This window comes from Narcine bancroftii, chromosome 3 (genome assembly GCF_036971445.1).
Source record: "Narcine bancroftii isolate sNarBan1 chromosome 3, sNarBan1.hap1, whole genome shotgun sequence".
Classification (NCBI taxonomy): domain Eukaryota; kingdom Metazoa; phylum Chordata; class Chondrichthyes; order Torpediniformes; family Narcinidae; genus Narcine; species Narcine bancroftii.
Window position 1 is genome coordinate 100,109,671 of NC_091471.1, and position 21,481 is coordinate 100,131,151.

At 45.6% G+C, this 21,481-nt stretch overlaps 1 protein-coding gene across 3 annotated transcripts; it reads right to left on the reverse strand.

Moving 5' to 3' along the window:
- Positions 1-14,724: 14,724 nt before the first annotated feature.
- LOC138757400 (uncharacterized) lies at positions 14,725-21,430 on the reverse strand. Of its 3 annotated transcripts, XM_069924642.1 has the most exons (4): positions 21,272-21,430; positions 19,560-19,634; positions 16,876-17,037; positions 14,725-15,576 (listed from the first exon to the last, which is right to left on the reverse strand). In XM_069924642.1, exons 2-4 carry the CDS (start codon positions 19,561-19,563, stop codon positions 15,068-15,070), a joined length of 675 nt encoding a protein of 224 aa, XP_069780743.1. In that variant the 5' UTR covers positions 19,564-19,634; positions 21,272-21,430; the 3' UTR covers positions 14,725-15,067. The 3 variants fall into 3 exon arrangements, with proteins under 3 accessions (XP_069780743.1, XP_069780745.1, XP_069780744.1); XM_069924644.1 differs by lacking the exon at positions 19,560-19,634 and having other exon boundaries at positions 15,656-17,037; XM_069924643.1 differs by lacking the exon at positions 19,560-19,634 and having other exon boundaries at positions 15,656-17,037; positions 20,976-21,430.
- Between the last annotated feature and the right edge of the window lie 51 nt (positions 21,431-21,481).

Below are 21,481 nucleotides of genomic sequence, written 5' to 3' on the forward strand. Positions count from 1 at the left end.
CTTATATTCAGCTTGAGTAAAACGTGAATGAAAATGTACTGATGCCAAAAATAAATCTATCCTTGAAAATGAATCATGATGTGAAGAATAAAATGAAACTTCTTTCTCAGTAGGATTTAACCTTCTCCAAACCTCTATCAAATTCAAATCTTTCATCAGTGAAACCAATTGGACCGCAGTCTTTGATTTTTTCAAAGTTTTCGTAAATTTATCCAATAATGGGTCTAATACACAATTGAAATCTCCCCCAATCAAAATGTTCTCCTTAGCTTGACTCAGTGTTAAAAAAGCTTCAGACATAAATTGCTCATCATCAACATTAGGCACATACACATTTAACAAAGACCATGACTGCAAACAATTTGCAATTAATCATTAAAATTCAACCAGCTGTTTCCACCGAAAATTTAAAGTCAAACGGAATTTTCTTATGATTCAAAATCACCACTCCACGTGCTTTTGAATTGAAAGAAGATGAAATTACGTGACCAACCCAGTATCTCTTCAATTTTAAATGTTATTTTTCAGTTAAATGAGTTTCCTGCAAAAAAGCAACATCCACTTTCATCTTTTTTATATAAGCCAAAACATGTTTATGCTTGATTGCATTATTTAAACCTTGAATATTAAATGTTGCAAAATTCAAGCTTGACATTATTTTATCAATAAAAAACCCCTATTTCACTCAAACAATAAAAAAACCCTCAATAAAACAAAAATAAAGCTCCCCTTGCAAAAAAAATAGCCCCTAAATTAATCAAGTAATAAACAAAGTAAAAGTTATACAAATACAAAAAAATTGTATAACTAAAAACTACAAAAAAAGTAGTAACTCCCCAATTAACTGGGTGTGGAAAGAAACAAAAACCCCACAGGTAGCGGATGACTTCCAAAAGCTTCAGCGTAATCCACTGCCTGCCCCCCCCCCCCAATTGGACTTACAAAATTATAAATCTAAATCAATTCATATTCCCAGTGAATTCAATCCCAAAGCTTGTTATGGGTCATCAACTCTTTGACATTTCTGCCTTTCCATTCTTCTTATCAGATGTCTTCCTCTTAGGTGAAGAGTGCCTTTCAGTAGCCCTGTCTGGCAAAGAATTGGCAAAACTTAAAGCATCATGATCCCTCTCAAAAAACTGTGATTGGAAATTACCATAAAAGATCTTCAAAACTGCAGGATATCGAAAAGAAAATTTATAACCCTTCCTTCAAAGCTCATTTTTCACAGAATTAAATTCTTTATGCCTTTTAAAAATTTCCTGACTTAAATCTGGGAAAAAAAAACACCTTATTACCCTGCACCATCAACGGAGACTGATATCTACGTGCATTTTGCACTGCAACTCACAAAATAATTTCCCTGTCTTGATACCATAAACAAGGAATCAAAACTGCTTGTGGAGGTTGACCTGGATGTGGTTTACTTCTCAAAGCTCTATGTGCTCTATCTAATTCCAAACCATCCGGAAAAAAAAATTCAACTCCTAATGCTTCAGGGATCCATTTTAATTTTTTTACTGGATCTGATCCCTCAATTCTTTCTGGAATTCCCATTATTTTAACATTATTCCGACAACTTTTATTTTCCAAAGAGTCTATCTTCTTCAATAGGTCCTTCTTCTGAATTTCCCATCCAACAAAGGAGTCTCACTTTTTCTATTTTTTCTTTATTATGTTGCAATCTACAATCTTGAAAGGCACCTTCCATTTCCTTAAAATTATCTTGAACTGTATCCAGCATGTTCAAACATCTATTGACATCAGCTTTATCCACAGAAATATCTTTCTTGACAGAAGAAACATCCTCACAAATATTATTCATTTTTTCAGTCATGTTCATAAATCCATGATCAATCTGTGTAGACGTTTGTGTTGACATGTTACCCATTCGATGAGCTATAGATTCAAGAATGGTAAAAACAGTATCAAAAGTAGGTTCAATTTTGTCTCCTTGATGTCTACCTTCTTTTAATTCCACAGTAGTCAATGTTTCTTCTTCCATACTTTCATTTTGTAAAAGAGCTTTCCCGTCATGTTCTTTCTGTCTAGTCACCGATTTGCCAACTAGAGAAGGTCCCGGACCCTTGATGTACCGCGCATGCCCGGCAGCATCACGGCCCATGCATACTCATCTTCTGACGCGCTGCCTCGGGCCTCTGCGCCGCCGGGCACTGCAGGAGTATCGTGCATTGGGCCCGATGTCATGCACTTCAGTGGTTCTACAGCGTGCTCGATATCGCAGGCGCGCTGATCAAGGTAAGAAGAAAAGTCGGAAGCCCAGCGCCATCTTGCGAGGGCGCCGGGATAATACTCAAGCGATGCTTGGATGTCTGACCAGTTGACTCCATGGACTCCACTTGGTAAGTAGGCATCAATTCTTCAGTACTCTTGAACAAAAGTTTCTTTGGAATCTGAGCTTTTGACTTCTTTGTATTAGTAGCCATTATAGTCTTATAATATTCCGATAGCTTCAGAATAAATTTTAAAAACTTTTCTGAAATCTTAAATTTGGGTATTTATTCATCCAACTGTGGAGAGGTGGAATTACACTTCTTCTTTCTATGCCATCACGCACGCCCCCGAACAACTTCTGTTTTGATTCCTCACATTTGTTTTACAGATCAAAAGTGCAGCCAAAGTGCATTGGCCCCAGCTGCAGTATATCTGTCCTTTTTTGTTGGATATCAGAATCAGAATCAGAATTAGAATCAGAATTTATCATCATGAAATTTGGTGTTTTGCAGGAGAAGCATAGTGCAACCAGTGCAAACATACATATTATAACCATCTTCTGACATTACTGTAAAATTAAATAAGAGCAATAATAATGCACGAAAAGACAGGCAGTGTCTTTGGTTCATTGATTCAGGAATCAATGGCAACAGGGAAGAAGCTGTCCTTATGCCGTTGAATGCTCATCTTTAGGCTCCTGTGCCTTTCCTGGTGGTAGCAGAGTGAAGAGGGCATGATCTCGGTGGTGGTGGGTCTTTGAAGATCAAGGCTGCTTTTTTAAGACACCACCTCACATAGATGTCCTCGATGGAGTGGAGTCTGGTGCCTGTGATGTCGCAGGCCAAGTTAACAACCCTCTGGAATTTATTCTTGTCCTGAGAGTTGGTGCCTCCATAACAGGCAGTGATGCAACCAGCCTGAATGCTCTCTCCGGTGCACCTGTAGAGGTTTACAAGAGTTTTCGGTGACATAATGAACCGCCTTAAACACCTCACAAAGTATAGCCACTGGTGAGTGTACTTTGTGATTGCATCAATGTGGAGGCTCCAGAACAGATCCTTAGAGAGGTTGTCACCCAGAAATTTGAAGTTCTTGACCCTCTCTATTTCTGAGTCCTAGATGAGGACTGGATTATGTTCCTCTGACTTCCTCCTGAAGTCCACAATCATCTCTTTGGTTTTGCTGACATTGAGCACAAGGTTGTTGTTGTTACACCATTCCACAAACTAATCTATTTCCCTCCTATTCACTTCCTGATTGCTGTTTGTGATTTTTCCAACAACTGTGGTGTCATAAGCAAATTTGTAGATAGTATTAGAATTGTGCCTGGCCACACAGTCATGGGTGTATAACGAGTAGAGCAGTGTGCTAAGCACCCATCCTTGGGGTACACTTGAGTTGATGATCAGTGAGGAGGAGACATTGTTTCCAATTTGTACCTACTGTGGTCTTCCAATGAGAAAGTCAAGGATCCAGTTGCAGAGTTGAGTACAGAGGGTTAGAGTTTGTAACTTATTGACCAGCATTGTGGGAATAATTGTATTGAAAGCCAAGTTGTAGTCTATGAAGAGCAGCCGTATGTATGAATTGTTGTTTTTGAGGTGATTCAGAGCTGATTGGAGAGCCAGCGATATTGCATCTGCTGTGGATCAAATATGATGATAGGTGAATTGTAGTGGATCCAGATTTTTACTTAGATATGTGTTAATTCTGGCAATGACCAGCCTCTTGAAGCATTTCATCACTGTAGAGGTTAGTGCTACTAGGCAGTAGTAATTGAGGCAGCCCACACTACTCTTCTTGGGTACCAGGATGATTGATGGCATTTTGAAGCTGCCACAATGAGATGTTGAAAATCTCCATGAACAATCTAACTTGTTGGTTGGTGCAGATATTCAATACCCTGCCAGGTACGCTGTAGGAGCCTGATGCCTTGTGAGGGTTCATCCTCTTGAATGATGTTCTGACATCGTCCTCAGATACAGATATCACAGGGTCCTCGGCCTTTTCAGGGATACTAGTAGACACTGTTTGGTTCTTCTTCTCAAAGTGAGCATAGAAGATGTTCAGCACTTCGGGTAATGAATCATCACAGCCATCTAGAATATTCATCCTCACTTTGTAGGCTGTAATGGCCTGCGCTCCCTGCCATAGCTGGCGTGTATCTGTCTCTGTCTCTGGTTTCCTCTGGAATTGCCACCTTGCTTTGGAGATGGCCTTCCGCAGGTCATACCTGGAGTTCTTGTAAATATCACAATCCCTGGCCTTAAACACCCTTGTTCTCACCCTCAGCAGGTTGTGAATTCTCTGATTCATCCAAAGCTTCTGATTGGGGAACACCCGGTATTTATGCGTGAGCACACACTTGTCCAAGCAGGTCTTGATGAAGTCAGTGACACCTGTTGCATATTTGTTCAGGTTCTTGAATGTGTTCTAGTCCCCTGATTCAAAGCAGTCTTACAGATGCTCCTCGACCTCCCTCACCACACCTTCACCATCTTCACCACTGGTGCTATGGTCTTCAGTTTCTGCTTGTACACTGGGAGTAGGAGTACAGCCAAATGATCAGACTGGCTGAACTGCAGTCATGGTATGGCTCAGTGTGCATTTTACATGGTGGTGTAGCAATGGTCGAGTGTGTTGGTTTCCCTGTGATGTGTTGGTGGTAGTTTAATGTGTTCCAAATTAGTCCTTGTTCCAAACCTTCTCTGGTATTCCTCTCCAACACTTTCTGTGTTACATCAATGACTGCATTGCTGCTTTCTGCGCTGGTCTGAAACACATTAATTTTATCACCTTTGCTGCCAACTTCCAACCCATTATCAAATTCATTTGGACTATTTCTGACATTTTACTCACTTTTCTGGATCCCACAATCTCTACCTCAAGAGAAAGACTTGACACTGACATCTTCTATGAGCCCACTGACTCCCACCACCACCTAATATTCAATTGTACAAGCAGAACCCAATGAAACAGCATTCTCTGGTCCTTGGTGCAAAATACTGCAAACGCAAAGGCAGACATGTCACACATACAGACAAATGATACATATGGACAGTACATATATACAATTATTTTTTAAAAAGTTATAATTGTTAAATAAATATTCAAGTCTTGGAGGGTTTGAATGAGGAGTTCATCAGTTCAGTAAGCTCACTGCCCATGGGAAAAAGCAATTTCTAAGCCTGGTACTTCTGGGTCTGATACTTCTGTATCTCTTTCCCGACGGGAGTAGCTGGAAGATAAATGCAAAATCACAATTTAACAGGTCAACAGTATAGTTTATATAGCAAATATAAAGATAGAAAACCAATTTTTTGGGCTTGAGCCCTTCATCAGGGTATGTCAAAATATGGGCAGGTGCCCAAAACAAAATAGTGGGGGAGGAGTGGCAGGGAGGAGCAGAGTCATAAAGGCAGAAGTTAATAGATGGAAAGGGGTGGTGGGGATCCTTATTGATTTTTGTGAGCCCTCTTTAGAAAAAATATCCTAGTAAAGCACGACATTGTGGGTAGGGAGATCCCAGTGATCTTCTCTGCTACTCATGGTCCTATGGATTGACCTTCGATCTGATGCTCTACAGCAACTGTACCAACTGTGATTCAACCAGCAAGAACTTTTTCAATAGAGCTCCTGTAGAAAGTTTACAGGATGGTGGCTGGAAGCCTTGCCCACTTCAGTCATTGTTGCAACTTCCTGACAAGTGAGGAGATGAGTGTCAAGGATAGATCATTTTTTAAGTTGTCTCTCAGGAATTTGGTGCTCTCTACTCTCTCCACTACTGAGCAATTCATGAGTTAATGAAGGGTTGCCATCACTGGTCTTCAATCATCTCCTTAATCTTTTCTGCACTGAGACTCAAGTTGATATTCTCATACAATTTCACAAGATTTTCTACCCCTTCTCTGTAGTATGACTCATCATTGTTGCTGATGAGGCCAACTATTGTCATGTCGTCTGCAAACTTGATGAGTTGGTTGGAACTGGATCTGATGTTGCAGTCATGGGTCATTAACGTGAATAGGAACAGGCTGAGTACACAGCCCTGTGATGGCCAGTGCACAGCATGATGGTGCTCGATGCTCTGCTGCAAACCCAGACAGAATGTGGTCTTTCCATTAGGAAGTCCAGAATCCAATTACAGAGAGGGGTATTGAATCCCAATGAGGACAGCTTCTCCACAATCCTCGGGTATGATCTTATTAAATGCTGAGCTGAAGTCAATGAACAGCAGCCTGGTGTATGAGGTGTAATTCTCTAGGTGGGAGAGAGTGGAGTGGAGAAACAAGGCTATAATATCATCAGTGAAACAGTCCCACCTGTAGGCGAATTGAAATGTGTAAGTGCATTTTGATGTGTTTCATCACAAGATGCCCAAAGTATTTCATAATGGTGGAGGTCAGTGCCATGAGGTAGTAATCATTGAGGCTTGTTACTGTTGCCCTTTTTAGTACTGGGATAGTGGTGGCTGTTTGGAAACCCATGGGAATGATGAATTGCTACAGTGATGTGCACAGTCCTTCAGTATCTGACCAGGTATGTGTCCAGTCTCATTGCCTTGTGAGAGTTCTTCTTGGATAGAATTCTCACCTCAGCTGTGGCTATGCAAGGGGCCCATTCAAGGGGCCCACTTCTTTGGCATCTCTTCCCACCCTCACTTGTAAATATATCATGTCTTTTTCCCAGTTTCTCCATCTCTGCCACTCTGTTCTCAAGAAACCTTCCATTCAAGGATATCTGAAATCTCCTTTTTCAGAAAACATGGCTTTTCTTCTACAATGGTTCTCTTGCTTTTTCTCCATTCCTTGGACCTGTATCTACATTTCCACCCCCCCTTCACATCAACATTCCCCCCTCCAATATTTAACTCATCATTTTTTATCACTTCTACGAACTACAACAGGATCTCATCAACAGCCACATGTTCTCCCCATTCTTTCTGCCTTCAGCAGGGACCACTCTCTCTCTATGACTCCCTCGTTTGCTCATTCCTCTCCACCCAACCCTCCCTGACACCTGGCACTTCCCCCTATAACCATAGAAGGTGGATCAGTTGCTTTTATACTTCTTTCCTCACCAGGATCCAGGGACCTAAACAGCCCTTCCAGGTGAGGCAAAGAATCATATGTACCTCCTCCAACCTTTATGCATTTGGTGCTCCTGATGTGGCCTTCTTTACATTGGTGAGACCAGAAGCTAGCTATGTGATCAGTTTGCTGAGCACCAGTGCTCTGACTGCAATGGCTATTCTGAGCTCCTGGTTGCATGCAATATCAAATCCCCATCCCATTCCCACTGAACTGTTCATTATTGACTTCCTTCACAGATTGAAGTCCAATGCAAATTTTTAAAAAAATCTCATACCTCAAATTCTGTCAAGGTACTCTACAACCCAATGGCATGAACATTGACATTTCCAATTTCAGTCCACCCTCACTTCTCCTTCCAATCTACCTCCAGTCCTCTCATTTTTGTTCCTTTCCCATATCCTTCCTTCAGCCCCTGCATCAATCATTTTGATCATGCTCTTCCTGGTCCATCCACCCATTGCTCACACACTTTATCCAATGTTTTCTTGCCTCCATCTGGTTCCATCTGGCCTTCATCTCTTCCCACCTAGTTCCCACCTTTTAATTTTAAAGTTAAATTTTAGACATACAGCACGGAAATAGGCCACTTCGGCTCAGGAGTCTGTGCTACCCAATTTACACCCAATTAATCTACACCTCTGCTACATTTCAAACAGTCGGAGAAAACCAGAGCCCCTGTGGAAAACCCACCCACATTTGGGAAGAACGTACAAACTCCTTACAGACAGCACAGGAATTGAGCCCTTGTCCTGATCGGTGGCGCTAACCGCTACGCCGCTATGCCAGCTGTGCTTTATTAACTTCCTCACCTTGGGTGGGGTGGGGGGTTCCAGCATTGGTATTCTTTGTGTCCCTGTTTATCACCCTCCAGCAGCACTTCACCTACTATTTTCCACTCACTACCAGGTTCCATCACCCTCTTTTTGATTCCTGACTGCTTCTATCTGTTACTCACCTGTGTCTGTTATCTAAACTCACCCCAACTCTCACCATCTGGCTCCATCTGATCATCTTCCTCCACTCCTCCTTGGTTCAACTATCATATTCCAGCCCCTGCCTCATCCTGCCCCCTCTCTTTTTTTGTGTTATCTTCTTTCTCCACTCTCAGACCTGATGCACGATCTCTAACTGAAATGTTGACAATTCTTTTCCCCTCACAGATGTTCCTTGGTCCATTGAGTTCCCCCAACAGCTTACTTTTTGCTCCAGATTCAAGCATCTACAGACTGTTGCATCTCTGTTCCTTGCCCATATATCCGATGCCCAGATCAATGAAGTATCCTGTACACTTTCTACTGTGGCGGCCTGCAATTGCGGAGATCGGGCCGGCACATCGCACAGCAGACGCGGACAGAGATCATTAAAGCAAAGCCCAGGACAATGAACCGGCGGAGGTAGAAGCTTGGGCAGCATCAGACCAACAGCCCTAAAATGGTGTTGGTCAAGTTGCCCTCCTAAATCAGCAAGAACAGGCTGGGGAAGAAGGGAATTCATATGTATGGGTGTTTCCGCCCGCTATTGTTATTCATATGGTGACTCCGTTAATCAGCAAAAACGGCAGAAACTTGAACAGTATAAAAGGCCTAATAAAGGAGTGAGCTTAACCTGCCACACTGTGTGTGTGTGTGTGTGTGTGTGTGTGTGTGTGTGTGTGTGTGTGTGTGTGTGTGTGTGTGTGTGTGTGTGTGTGTGTGTGTGTGTGTGTGTGTGTGTGTGTGTGTGTGTTTCTTTGTAGTAGTGAGCTACAATTGGTGACCCTGATGGTTTAGAAGGAATCTAAACCTATCGATGGAGAATGAAGCAGCAGTCAGCAGTCGGCCTGAAACTCCCAACCTTCTGGACAGTTCGACCAGTGTGTGGTTCGACCAGGCGGAGCCTCGGTTCCAGATTTGGGGCACCACAGCAGTGACCACCCGGTACTACCATGTGGTCAGACTGCAGATAGAGTGGTCAACTTTATCCACAGGCCACCATTGGAATGCACTTACACTGCCTTTAAAGAGCTATTAACCGAGGTGTTCGGACTCGCACGGCGAGAGTGAGGAGCACCTTTGCTCCACCTAGATGGGCTTGGAGACAAATCCCCATTGGCACTCATCAATGAGATGCTGGCCCTCCTGGGAGATGAGCAGTCCAACATTATATTCGAGCAGGCATTCCAGGATCATATGCCTGAAGACATCCAACTGCTCCTGGTGGATGCACATTTCACTGACCCCTGGAAAGTTGCAGCACGGGCAGATATTCCGTGGAAACAGAAACAGAAGTGCTCGGCTACCATGGGGCTCATAAATAAGTCCTGCTATCAGACCAGAGCAGTCCCAAGCAAGGAACAGCAGACGAGAGGCAGGAGCGAGTCCAGCGACAGATGGTGCTTCTACCACCAGAAAAGGGGTACTGAGGGCCACCGATTCCAATCCCTCTGCAAATTCCAGGGAAATGACAAAGCCAGCTGTTGTTGATGGCCATGATAACTGGCCACCAATAGAGACTCCTGTGCGTCTGGGAATGTCTGTCCAGCAGACGCTTCCTGCTGGATATAGGAGCAGAGATCAATGTGATACCCCCAACAGAGTTGGACACTAGGTGCAGGCTAGCGGGATTCACGTTGAGGGCTGCCAACAACAGCAGTATGCAGGCCTATAGCACTTGTAAGGCCATGCTGCAGTTCGAGGGCAGTCACTTCTCATGGGAGTTCACGCTGGCCGCAGTGGAACAAACACTCCTCAGAGTGGGTTTCCTGTGAGCCCACAGGCTTCTAGTGGACCTTAAGGGTAAGCAACTCGACCACACCGAGGCCAACCAGACCATCGCACTGAGGGGTGTTAGGTTTCCGGCAATGCACCTGGACTCTGTCCACAGCTCGGAGGATGAGTTCTCTAAGGTGCTAGTGGGATTCCTGGCAATCCTTTCCCCTCAGTTCACAGCGGAGATGCCTCAACATGGCATCAGATATCACATCCTGACCAAGGGCCCACCTCTCCATGCAAGGGCAAGACGACTTTCCCCCGGAGAGCTCCGACTGGCCAAGGAGGAGTTTTGCAAGCTCAATTAGTTGGGTGTTATTCAATGGTTAGACAGCCCTTGGGCCTTGCTCCTACACTCAACTGGGGGCTGAAGACCATGTGGTGACTATCGCCAGCTCTATGAGACCACCTCCCCAGATCGTTAACCCATGTCACACATCCAGGATTTTGTGGCAAACCTGCACGGGGCAACAATATTCTCAAAAGTGGACCTCGTGCGAGGATATCACCAGATCACGGTACATCTTAATGACATCCCTAAGATGGCCATCATCACTCTATTTTGGCTGTTCGAGTTCCTGTGGATGCCATTTGGGCTTAAAAATGTGGCACAGACATTCCAGCGACTGATGGACGGAGTTGGCTGAGATCTGGAAGGCACTTTCATCTACCTCGATGATATCCTAGTGACAAGTAGAACCTGACAGGAACACCTTCAGCACCTCTGAAATCTCTGTAGTTGTCTGCAGGAGTTCGGCCTCACCATCAACCTGGCCACATGCCAGTTTGGCCTGAACATCATCGACTTTCTGGGCAACAAGATTATAAAGGACGGGGCCATAACACTGCCCAACAAGGTTGACCCCATCCACAACTTCCCAAAGCCCAGTACAACCAAAGGTCTGCAGGAGTTCGTTGGGATGATAAACTTTTACTGCAGGTTTATCCCAGCGGCTGCCTGAGTACTTGTAAATATGTCATGCATTTTTCCCAGCCATTTCCCTGCCATTTCCAGTATTTTCTTGAGAAAGGGCTTTCACGGACCACAAACCACTGACTTTCACCTTGGCTGAAATCTCCGATATCTGGTCAGCCCGCCAACAGAGACACTTGTCTTACATCTTGGAGTACACCATCAAAGTCCAGCACATCTCGGGCAAAGACAACGTGGTCAACGGACTGGACTTTCCAGCACTGGCAGAGGCACAGCAGCAGGATGACGAGCTCCCGCAGTTCAGGACCACTGTCACAGGCCTTTGGCTTCAGGACATTCCAGTCAGCGCAGGTACTACCACCCTCCTGTGCGACGAGGCCACCGGGCAGGTTCAACCTATTGTCCCAACAGCATGGAGGAAATGAGTTTTTGACTCCATCCATGGGCTGGAGCACCTATCCATTAGGACTATGGTCCGGCTGGTGGCAAGCAAGTACATGTAGCATGGATTGCAGAAACAAGTCTGGGGGGTGGGTCAAGGCGTGTACGCAGTGCCAAACAGCCAAAGTGCAGCGACACACCAAGGTCCTCCCACAGCCTTACAAGCCAATGGAACGCAGGTCTGACCACATTCACATGGACATAGTGGGACGCTTGCCAGTCTCTTAGGGTTTATGCTACCTGTTCACAGTGGTCGACCGCTTCACCCGATGGCCACAAGCAATCCCCCTGGCCGACACATCCACCAGGTCCTGTGCCAAAGCACTCCTCTCGTCCGCCTTGGTCAGAAGTGATGTGCTGTGGCAGTCTGGATTGCAAGATTTGGACTGCCACAGCACATCACTTCTGACCAAGGTGCACAGTTCACCTCCAGTTTGTGGACCAACATTGCCAACCTGTGGGGCGCTCAGCTATACCATACCACGGCATACCACCTGCAAGCCAACGGCCCCAACTGGATGGACGAGCTACCATGGGCACTACTGGGCATCCGAACAGCGCCGAAAGAGACCTCCATGCATCCTCCACTGAACTTGTCTACGGAGTCCCACTCATGGTTCCCGGGAATTTCATTCCACAGCCCAGAGGACAGCAGGAGGAGACAACCACCTTCCTGGACAGGCTGCGCGAAAAGGTCGGTAACCTGGCTTCGATCCCACCCTACAGACACAGACAAGCCAAGACCAACATCCCCAAAGAACTCAAGGACTGTGAGTACATGTTTGTACGCAGAGGACCCCACCATTCACCACTGCAGAAGTCATACGAAGGTCCCTTTAAAGTCAACCGGAACAATGGAGCCACCTTCAAGCTGGACATTGGTGATAAACCAAAGGCCTTCACTACAGATAGACTCAAGCCTGCCCACACAGACCGAACAGAACCCATGGAGACACCAACACTTCGACGCAGAGGCAGACCACAAAATAATTTGAGGACTATATCTACGGACACTATAGACTGTAACGGCGGTCCTTGTGGGATCATGTGGCAGCCCACAGTTGCGAAGATCAAGCCGGCACTTTGCGCGGCAGCAGACGTGGACAGAGATCGCTAAAGCAACTCCAGGTCAACGAACCAGCGGAGGTAGAAGTTGGCGCAGGATCAGACTAACAGCCCTAAAATGGTCAAGCTGCCCAGCTAACTCAGCAGAAACAGGCTGGGGAAGAAGGCCATTCATATGCATGGGTGTTCTTGCCCACTATTGTTATTCATATGGCTGACTGTCAATCAGCAAAAACAGCGGGAATTTCAACAGTATAAATGCAGCCTTTCTAGCCCTAATAAAGGAGTGAGCTTAACCTGCCACACGGTAGGGTTTTTCAGGTGCATTCTACGCTAAGAATGCGCCTGAAGAAGCAGAAGCAACCCTTTAAATTACCGTTCAGGTGGGAGCATATAAAGCGCAACACTAGCCACCTGGAGGACACAGCTGCACAGGATGCGGCCCTGAGCACACTCCGGTTCATGCCCAGTGTCAGCTGTGATCCCACCCACTGACGTGATGTCATTTTGAGCACGACAAGAAGGAACACAGGACAATGGCAGACCCTGTGCAGGAAGGAGACATAATGATGATGATTTCAGCATTTCTGAGTCTTCAGAATGAGATACGGCAGATCCTTGGAAAGGCTATTTGTGCTGTTGAAACTCTTCAATCGTCCTTGAGATCTGACAATTGCATGGGTCCAATCAGGAGAAGGTTCCTGCAAAGGTTGAGGGCAAGAAGACAGCAGTTAGTGGTTAAAAGGCACGTGGAGCGTAAGCATCACAGACGAAGGTGAATGCTGCTGGTCAGTCAATTAGCTATGGTGACACATCAGTCTCTCTGGAGGTTGAACCGACCGCAGGGTGCTGAGTTCTGGAGTAATGTCCTCACCAAATTTGATGATGCTGAGTGGAAGAGACACTTTTGATTGTCTCGTGGCACCTTTCACTTCATGCTGGAACTCATAGAATCTCATCTGAAGGCGCATAGACCAGACTTGCAGCGACCATTGGAGCCTGGACTTCGATTAGCTGTGGCCTTGTGGTGGTATGGCACCCCTTGTGAGTATCGATCCATCAGTACCATCTTTGGAATAGGCATCAGCACCGTGTGCATGGTGGTGCAGAAGATGACTGCTGCCTTGAGGAAGTTCCTTGGTAAACATTTCATCTCCCTGCCAAGTGGAACACGTCTCCAGGAGACCATTGATGGCTTCACCCAAAGGGGATTCCCAATGTGTGCTGGTGCCATTGATGGGTCACGCATTCCCATTATCACACCTAGCGTGGATGCTGCAGCCTACTACAGTCACAAAGGGTGGCACTCGGTGGTTCTGCAAGCGGTGGTTGACCACAGATTCTGGTGAGTTAAGTGTCTATTGATGTACATCATATCACATTTCCAATGATTATAACTTCACTGTGTGATTTCCACTGTGATTCCCAATCATGTTACAGCTTCTTAGGTGTGTTTGTGGGGTGGCTGGGCTGCACACACGATGCCCGAGTGCTTGCCAACTCTCTTCTGTACAGAAAAGCTGAGGACAAGGACCTCTTCCCACGTGACATGAGTGTTCACCCTTCAAAGCTCCATGTTTCAATATGTTACACTCGCTTGCTGTATCAACGTTCAGGTGCATGAATTAACTACATGTCTGCATCGTTGTGCCTGCAGGTGTCCAAGGATGTTGAGGGAGTGGAGGTTCCAGCGCATCTTGTGGGTGATGCGGCATATCCCCTATGAAGCTGGCTGATGAAGGGGTTCACACAGCACCGAGTAGTGGATCAGGATCAGCGAAGATTTAACAAGGCCCTTAATTCAGCAAAGATAGTAGTGGAACATGCATTTGGGCATCTAAAAGGCCGCTGGTGGTGCCTGTCCAAGCGTTTAGATATCTTTACCACCTTAGTCCCAGATGTTGTGTTTGCCTGCTGTGAACTGCACAATATATGTGAGATTAACAAGGAAGACTTCCCTTCAGAGTGGACATTGGTTGAAGCAGATGGTCCTCCACCCAATAGCACAGATTGTGCTGATCAGCTGGGCCATGGACACCAGGCCATCCATTCTGCCATCACGTCCATCCTGTAAGGGTATGTCCCTGCTATCCAGCTCCCCATTTTCCATGACTTGTACCCCCCTCCACCCTCCCCACCCAATGTGGTGACATGAGCCTGCTGCCTGGCATGTTATGTGCTCTTGCAAATGAGCAGGTGAATAAAAATGAAACTTGTGACTTGTGTGCTTGTCAAAAATTTAATAAAATTTTATAAAAAATGTTCTTTGAGAAATCACAAAGCTGCATAAATATCTGAGGTAGATATCGCAACGTTAACATTTCACATCATTCTTAAACTTGAAGTAAAGAATGGAAAGGACAAATAACAGTGCAAATCCACTCCACACGAACACAGCAGATCAAACACTAAAACAGTCAACACAACCACCCGGCATCATAGCATCTCATTGCTGAATGTTTCCATCCTTAAAGTGTCGCACTTAACATTGCACTTATGAGGGGCTTCATGAACAACAAAAGTGAACAGTGAGTTAGCAGCATTAAGGATGTTTATTCTGACACAAACCTCATTCCAGCAATGAAAGTGTTGGAGGGGGAAGATGAGGAACCTGTCCCGGACCCCAGCATCTCAGTCATGCCAAAGTGTCCACTACTGTGATGCACTGGTGTGGAATGAAATGGCATGCGCGATGGAGGGGCCAGGTACATGGGTTGAGGCTGACCATATGATTGTGGGAATAGGGATGGGGAGGTCTCCAATCGTGTGACCAATCTGTTGAAGATGACTGACTGCCTGTCCATTGCGGGACTCAGACCCCACAGGGAAGCTACAAATTCAGACATCGACTGGGCATGCTTCTCCACTTCGGAGTGGCGCGTTGCTTCCTCATCCTCCCTCTGGTCGGCGAGCATGACTCTCTCATGGTCCAGCGCCTCCTCTGCACACTGGCAGTCTCTCTTACTGTCCTCCCTGTCAAGTGCCAACATCATCACCTGCAGCTCCTTCGCGAGAACCTGCCCCTTCATCAGTCGCTGGCGCTTGCATCTGGGACCAGAGGCTGTGGGTGGAAACAGGAAAAGTGCATCAGCATTGGACTTAAATGCTTCTCCATAAACACAACCTCAATGCTACTGTACCTGTATTCTCTGTTGAGAGTGCCGCCTCGCCACTTCCAGGGACAGTGACCTCTGCACTTCCTCTCTCAGTGGCATCCAAATCCATGTCTACTGGGTCCTCCATTGCCACTGTGTGAACCCTGAGATCCCTCAGGGATGAGCTCTGGGGATTCAGGGGTCTCCAGAGCGCTGGCTACATTCGAGGTAGTAGCGGAGCAGCTAGGCCCCCAGAGAGTGTGGCACTGGTCAAAGTACTGCCATTCCTTGCGCCCATTGCTGCTCCTCCTGTCGTGGTCCAGGACTACGTGGAATTTATTCCTCATGCACTTCAGCTTCGTGATCACCTGGTTTTTACTACGCTTGTGCCCTTGTGCTGCGAGCACTCCAGACAGCCGCTCAAAAGTGGGACCATCCCTAACTGTCCCAGTTAGCTCCTTTTCCTGGGATTCCTGAGTCAGATGGTCTAGAAGCAGTCTTACCTCTTCTTCAGACCAGTTACTAGCCTTTCTTGGAGCCATTGTTCAAATGCATAATTTTCCTTCACTGCTAAACAAAACCACTGAATCTGCACTAGCCTGCCTGCACAGTGTGCTTCAAGATTCGTGCCAGGCGTCTCAGGCTGATGACATTACTGCCACGTCAGCAGCCTGACCCTTTAACATTCACTTTCAGCCAGCTGCATTCAGGTGACTGGGGGAGCCACTGAGCTGAGCTGATTATCCCTCTCGGAGGAGGGTTGCGTAGCTCCCATCAAGAGCGCCTCCTGCACATTCAGGTGACCTCAAAACAGCCGCATATTGCCTAAACATCGGCTTTACATGCGGGGCAATTGGCCACCTGAAAATGCCTTGTGTGTGTGTGTGTTTCTTTGTAGCGGTTGACTACACTACAGACATTAACATCTTGAGGTTATGCACTGATGTCCCTCTGTTCTTCAATGCTTCCCAAGGCCCACAATTCTTTGGGCATGTCTTACTGCTGTTAGTCCACCCAAAGTGGATATCCTTGCAATTATCAGGAGTATATTCCATCTGTCTTTGCTCTGCTCATTTTTTACCATCTTATCAATATCTTTAAATGTTTTAAAATTTTAGAACCAGCTTTTACTGTCTACAACCCCATGCTGCTCAAATGCACCAATTAACTGACAAACCCTGAACCATTTTTTTTGAGGTTGGGAAGAAACAGGAGCACCCAGGGGAAACCCATGCAAACATGGGGAGAACGTACAAACTCCTTACAGAAAACAGTGCCGGATATGAACATGGGTTGCTGGTGCTCTAGTAGTGTTGCGCGAATGGCTACATCGTGTCGCTCTTCTTGCAAACTAAGGAAAGCACACGGGTAGATTTTTGATGAGGCTAGTGGGAAAGTAAGAGTTGTTTGGTTACACAGTCTGTAGCCTGTGAGACAAAAAAAGAATACGAGATTAATGCAAAAGGAGTAGCATGAGGAAATTGACACTTTTGGCAGCCTGTCACCAATGGCATTACTAGGGTTTCTGTCACCCAGTGTGACATCTCATAGTGTCAACCCCTCCTCCACCATGGTCCTCTTCCCATGCCAGCCCATACAGAATCCTTAGTAATGTTTTTTGAACTAGTGTTACTTGTAAATTGTAATTCCTTTATATCACTGAATGCAATGGCAATAGTAGTAAGATAAACAACTAGCAAAATTAAAATTACACCTTTAAATTACAATATCATATGCCCAGCCTAAATGTATTTACATTTACATAGTTTCATGTGGTTAAAGTGAAAATTCAGTAAGAAAACAACAGAATGCTTGTGACTCCCGGGACCTTTATGATGCTTATGTGGGCTTGCCCTGCACCCAGAGCTCTCACAGTCAGATCTGCCACGGACTTGCCCGCAACTCCGTAAGCTGATTTGCCGTTGCATGAGCGAGCCACCACAATAGACAGTCATTTTGTTGTCTCCCAATGCGGTCCATACCCCCTAGTGACACCAGTGCCTGTCACTGTCCTTGGTTATTGATACTTTAACAGCCAGTCCAATGATTCCAAGCATTCTATTATCCAAGGATTAATCTTAAGTAGCTCTACTTGTTCCCAGATGTTAACTGCTACTGGTATTGGTCATGTGCTGATTTATCCTCCAAAGAAATGGAAGTTATTAGAGAATGTCGCACAATCTGCTTGGGGGCAAGCAGTGACACGTGGGCAATGTGGGCAAGCTATGACACATGGATGTGGAGTTGTGTTAAGTATTTGTGATTATGGTAGGGCACAAAATGAATGAAGATGTGAGGTCCCTCAACCAATGGGTAACACTTTTAATGCAGTTAGTAGAATATGATATTTGAAGATGTGTTCATTGGCCTTGACCATTGATATGATGTGGCTTAACTTGGGGCATGGCAACCAAATTTTGAGGTTTCTTGGTTCCTGAATATAACCTTTGTTGGACGCTATCGGTAGCCCCAATAATGACGCAGACAGAAGACTGAGGAGAACGATAGACTATATTGAGCTAGAGACTGCTGGCCTGGGTCCAGGCTAGGAAAATGAGCGAGAAGGAGAGGGGACTCGACCTTTATGGCCCGGGGTCACATGGGTAGGATCAAGGGAGGAGTTGTGGCAGGGAGACACCCAGAGGGCAGGCCAGCCTTATCATCACATTCACCCCTCCTTTTTAAAAAATAACCCACAGGTAACAGCAAAACCCGGAGGAATACAGTAACTTTTAACAATTATCAAACAAATTGGCGGATGCCCCCCACCGGTTAGAGGTTGAGCCATACAGGCAGCCTCCTCTGTCTGCTAGACCACCGGGGAAATGGCGTGTCAGTACCGCGCTCCTCAGGAGAGGGGGTCGATGGGGGAGTGTCCGCTGCAAGAACTGTGGGGGTTGGGGCACTGGCGGTGGACTCCTGGAGTACTGGGGGGTCATCCACATCTTCAGGAGGGTTAGGAGCCTGGATGTCAGACTCCAGGGCTGTGCTTGGATGTGGCACCATTGGGTCCGTGGCGTGGTCAGCAGCCTGCAAGGCAGTCTCGGAGTCACCGGCCCTTGTTAGGTCTTGTATGGCCTCATGGCCATCTGGGTACCTCACAAATGCGTACTGGGGGTTAGCATATATGAGGTGTACCCCTTCAACCAGTGGATCTGTCTTATGGTCTCTGATGTGCCTCCAAAGGAGAACCAGCCCTGGGGATGTCAGCCAGGGAGGGATGGAAGAAACATTCACCGACCTCCAAGGGAAAGCCAAAAGGTGTTCATGTGGTGCAGAGTAACGACCAGATAGCGTGGAGGGCTTCAGGCAAAACGTCCTGCCAGTGGGACACTGGCAAATCTTTGGACTTAAGGGCCAGGAGCACCGCCTTCCAGATGGTGCTGTTCTCCCTTTCCAACTGGCCATTACCTTTGGGATTATAGCTGGTGGTCCTGCTGGTGGCTATGCCTCTGGTCAGGAAGTACTGATGCAGCTCTTCAATTATGAACAAGGTCCCTCGGTCACTATAAATGTAGTCGGGGTACCCAAACAGAGCAAAGATACTGCTCAGGTCCTAATGACCATGATGAGTTCATATCCTGCCAGGGAATTGCAAAGGGGAACCTGGAAAATTCATCCACCACCATCAGGAAGTAGGTGTTCCTATTTGTGGTCGGGAGGGGGCCCTTGAAATCAACACTGAGCCGTTCGAAAGGGCGAGTGGCCTTGATGAGGTGTGCCTTTTCTGGCCAGTAGAACTGAGGCTTACACTCAGTGCAGATTTGGCAGCATTTGGTTGTGGACTGGACATCCTCGATGGAGAAGGGGAGGTTCCTTGACCTGATAAAGTGATACAACCTCATTACTCCAGGGTGGCACAAACTGTTATGCAGGACCTGGAGACGGATGAGATGTGCACTGGTGCACGTTCCTCGGGATAGGGCGTATGGGGGATCATTGAGCTTACCCATAGTTGTATGTGGATAACTCAATCCTCCTCCTCAGAATCTTGTTATTTTTGATTTTACGCTGTTGTTTGGCACTGAATATATAACATAACATAACAATTACAGCACGGAAACAGGCCATTAGGCCCTTCTAGTCCGCACCGAACCAAACACCCCTCTCTAGTCCCACCTCCCTGCACAATGCCCATAACCCTCCATCTTCTTCTCATCCATATACCTGTCCAACCTTTTCTTAAATAGTACAATTGACTCCGCCGCCACTATTTCTCCCGGAAGCTCATTCCACACGGCTACCACTCTCTGAGTAAAGAAGTTCCCCCTCATGTTACCTCTAAACCTCTTCCCCTTAATTCTTAACTCATGTCCTCTTGTTTTAATCTTTCCTCCTCTTAACGGAAATAGTCTATCCACATCCACTCTGTCTATCCCTTTCATAATCTTAAATACTTCCATCAAATCCCCTCTCAACCTTCTACGCTCCAAAGAATAAAGACCTAATCTGTCCAATCTCTCCCTATACTCTAGATGCTTAAACCCAGGTAACATTCTGGTAAACCTTCTCTGCACTCTCTCCACTCTGTTTATATCCTTCCTATAATTAGGCGACCAGAACTGCACACAGAACTCCAAATTAGGCCGCACAAACGTCTTATACAATCTCAACATCACCTCCCAACTCCTATATTTTGGAGCGCAGCAATTTCTCCATAACTGGAGAGTTCCAAAATCTTGCTCAATAAATTGTTGGGCGCTATCGGTAGCCCAATAATGATGCAGACAGAAGACTGAGGGGAACAATAGGCTTTATTGAGCAAGAGACTGCTGGCCCGGGTCCAGGGTCGGAAAATGAGCCGGGAAGGAGAGGGGACTCGACCTCTATGGCCAGGGGTCACATGGGTAGAATCAAGAGAGGAGCTAAGGCAGGGAGACCCCTGGAGAGCAAGCCAGCCAGTGGATACAGCCCTATCACCGCAACCTCCAGAAGTGTATCCAAGTGTTGGCAGTCAATCACTTCCATCATTGATGTTGCCATAATGCACCCCACCATTAAATAATAGAGACTAGTAAAAACTAATATAACTGGAAAAATCCATAAATGAAAATATAAGCATTGATGTAGTAAGGAAAGCTACATATTGGATAGCATTGGTTTAATATTAAAATGATTACCTCAAGTGGAGAGAACTAATTTATGTTAACCAGGCCAAACAGGCTTGGCTAAATCTCATATTGTGATTTCTGTATTAGTTTTGAAACACATTCCAAATTAACTCCCATTATAAAATTTTCAGTTAAAGCATCAGCTGCATATACTGTTCACTGCATTATCACATTTACTACATACAGTAAACAGTAAAGAATGATAGCATTTGCTCATTTCTTTATCTGTGAGGGAACATAAATTTCTCACCAACCTGGTCAAATTGCCAACACTGCCAACTTTACACTCTTTGAATCTGCTTCTTTCTTACCAGTACATTGTACTGAACTATATTGGCTTAATTTTACATAGTATGAGCTTTGCAAATTTGGAGAAAAATATTTGTAAATACCAACTCATTGCTATGATACTATCCAATCTGCTGCGAGATCATCACATTCTGATCTCATGTAAAAGGAAAACACAATACTGGTTTGACAATACTAGAAATAATTCCAAGAATCTGTCAGAAGGATAAAAAAAAAGAATAGCTCTTTCAAAACAACAGACATAGTCATGGTGAACATTGCCTCCTCCTCAATTGTAGGATGTTATCTACTGTTGGCTGACTTTTGGTCGATTATTATTCAGAGGGATCGTTTCATCATTAACAGTGGAAACAACACAAAACATTATTGCCGTCACTGAATGTATAAATTCAGACTTGGATTGTCATGTTTTCAAAGTTCTATGGTTGAACTATTGTTTTATTGTGATGTA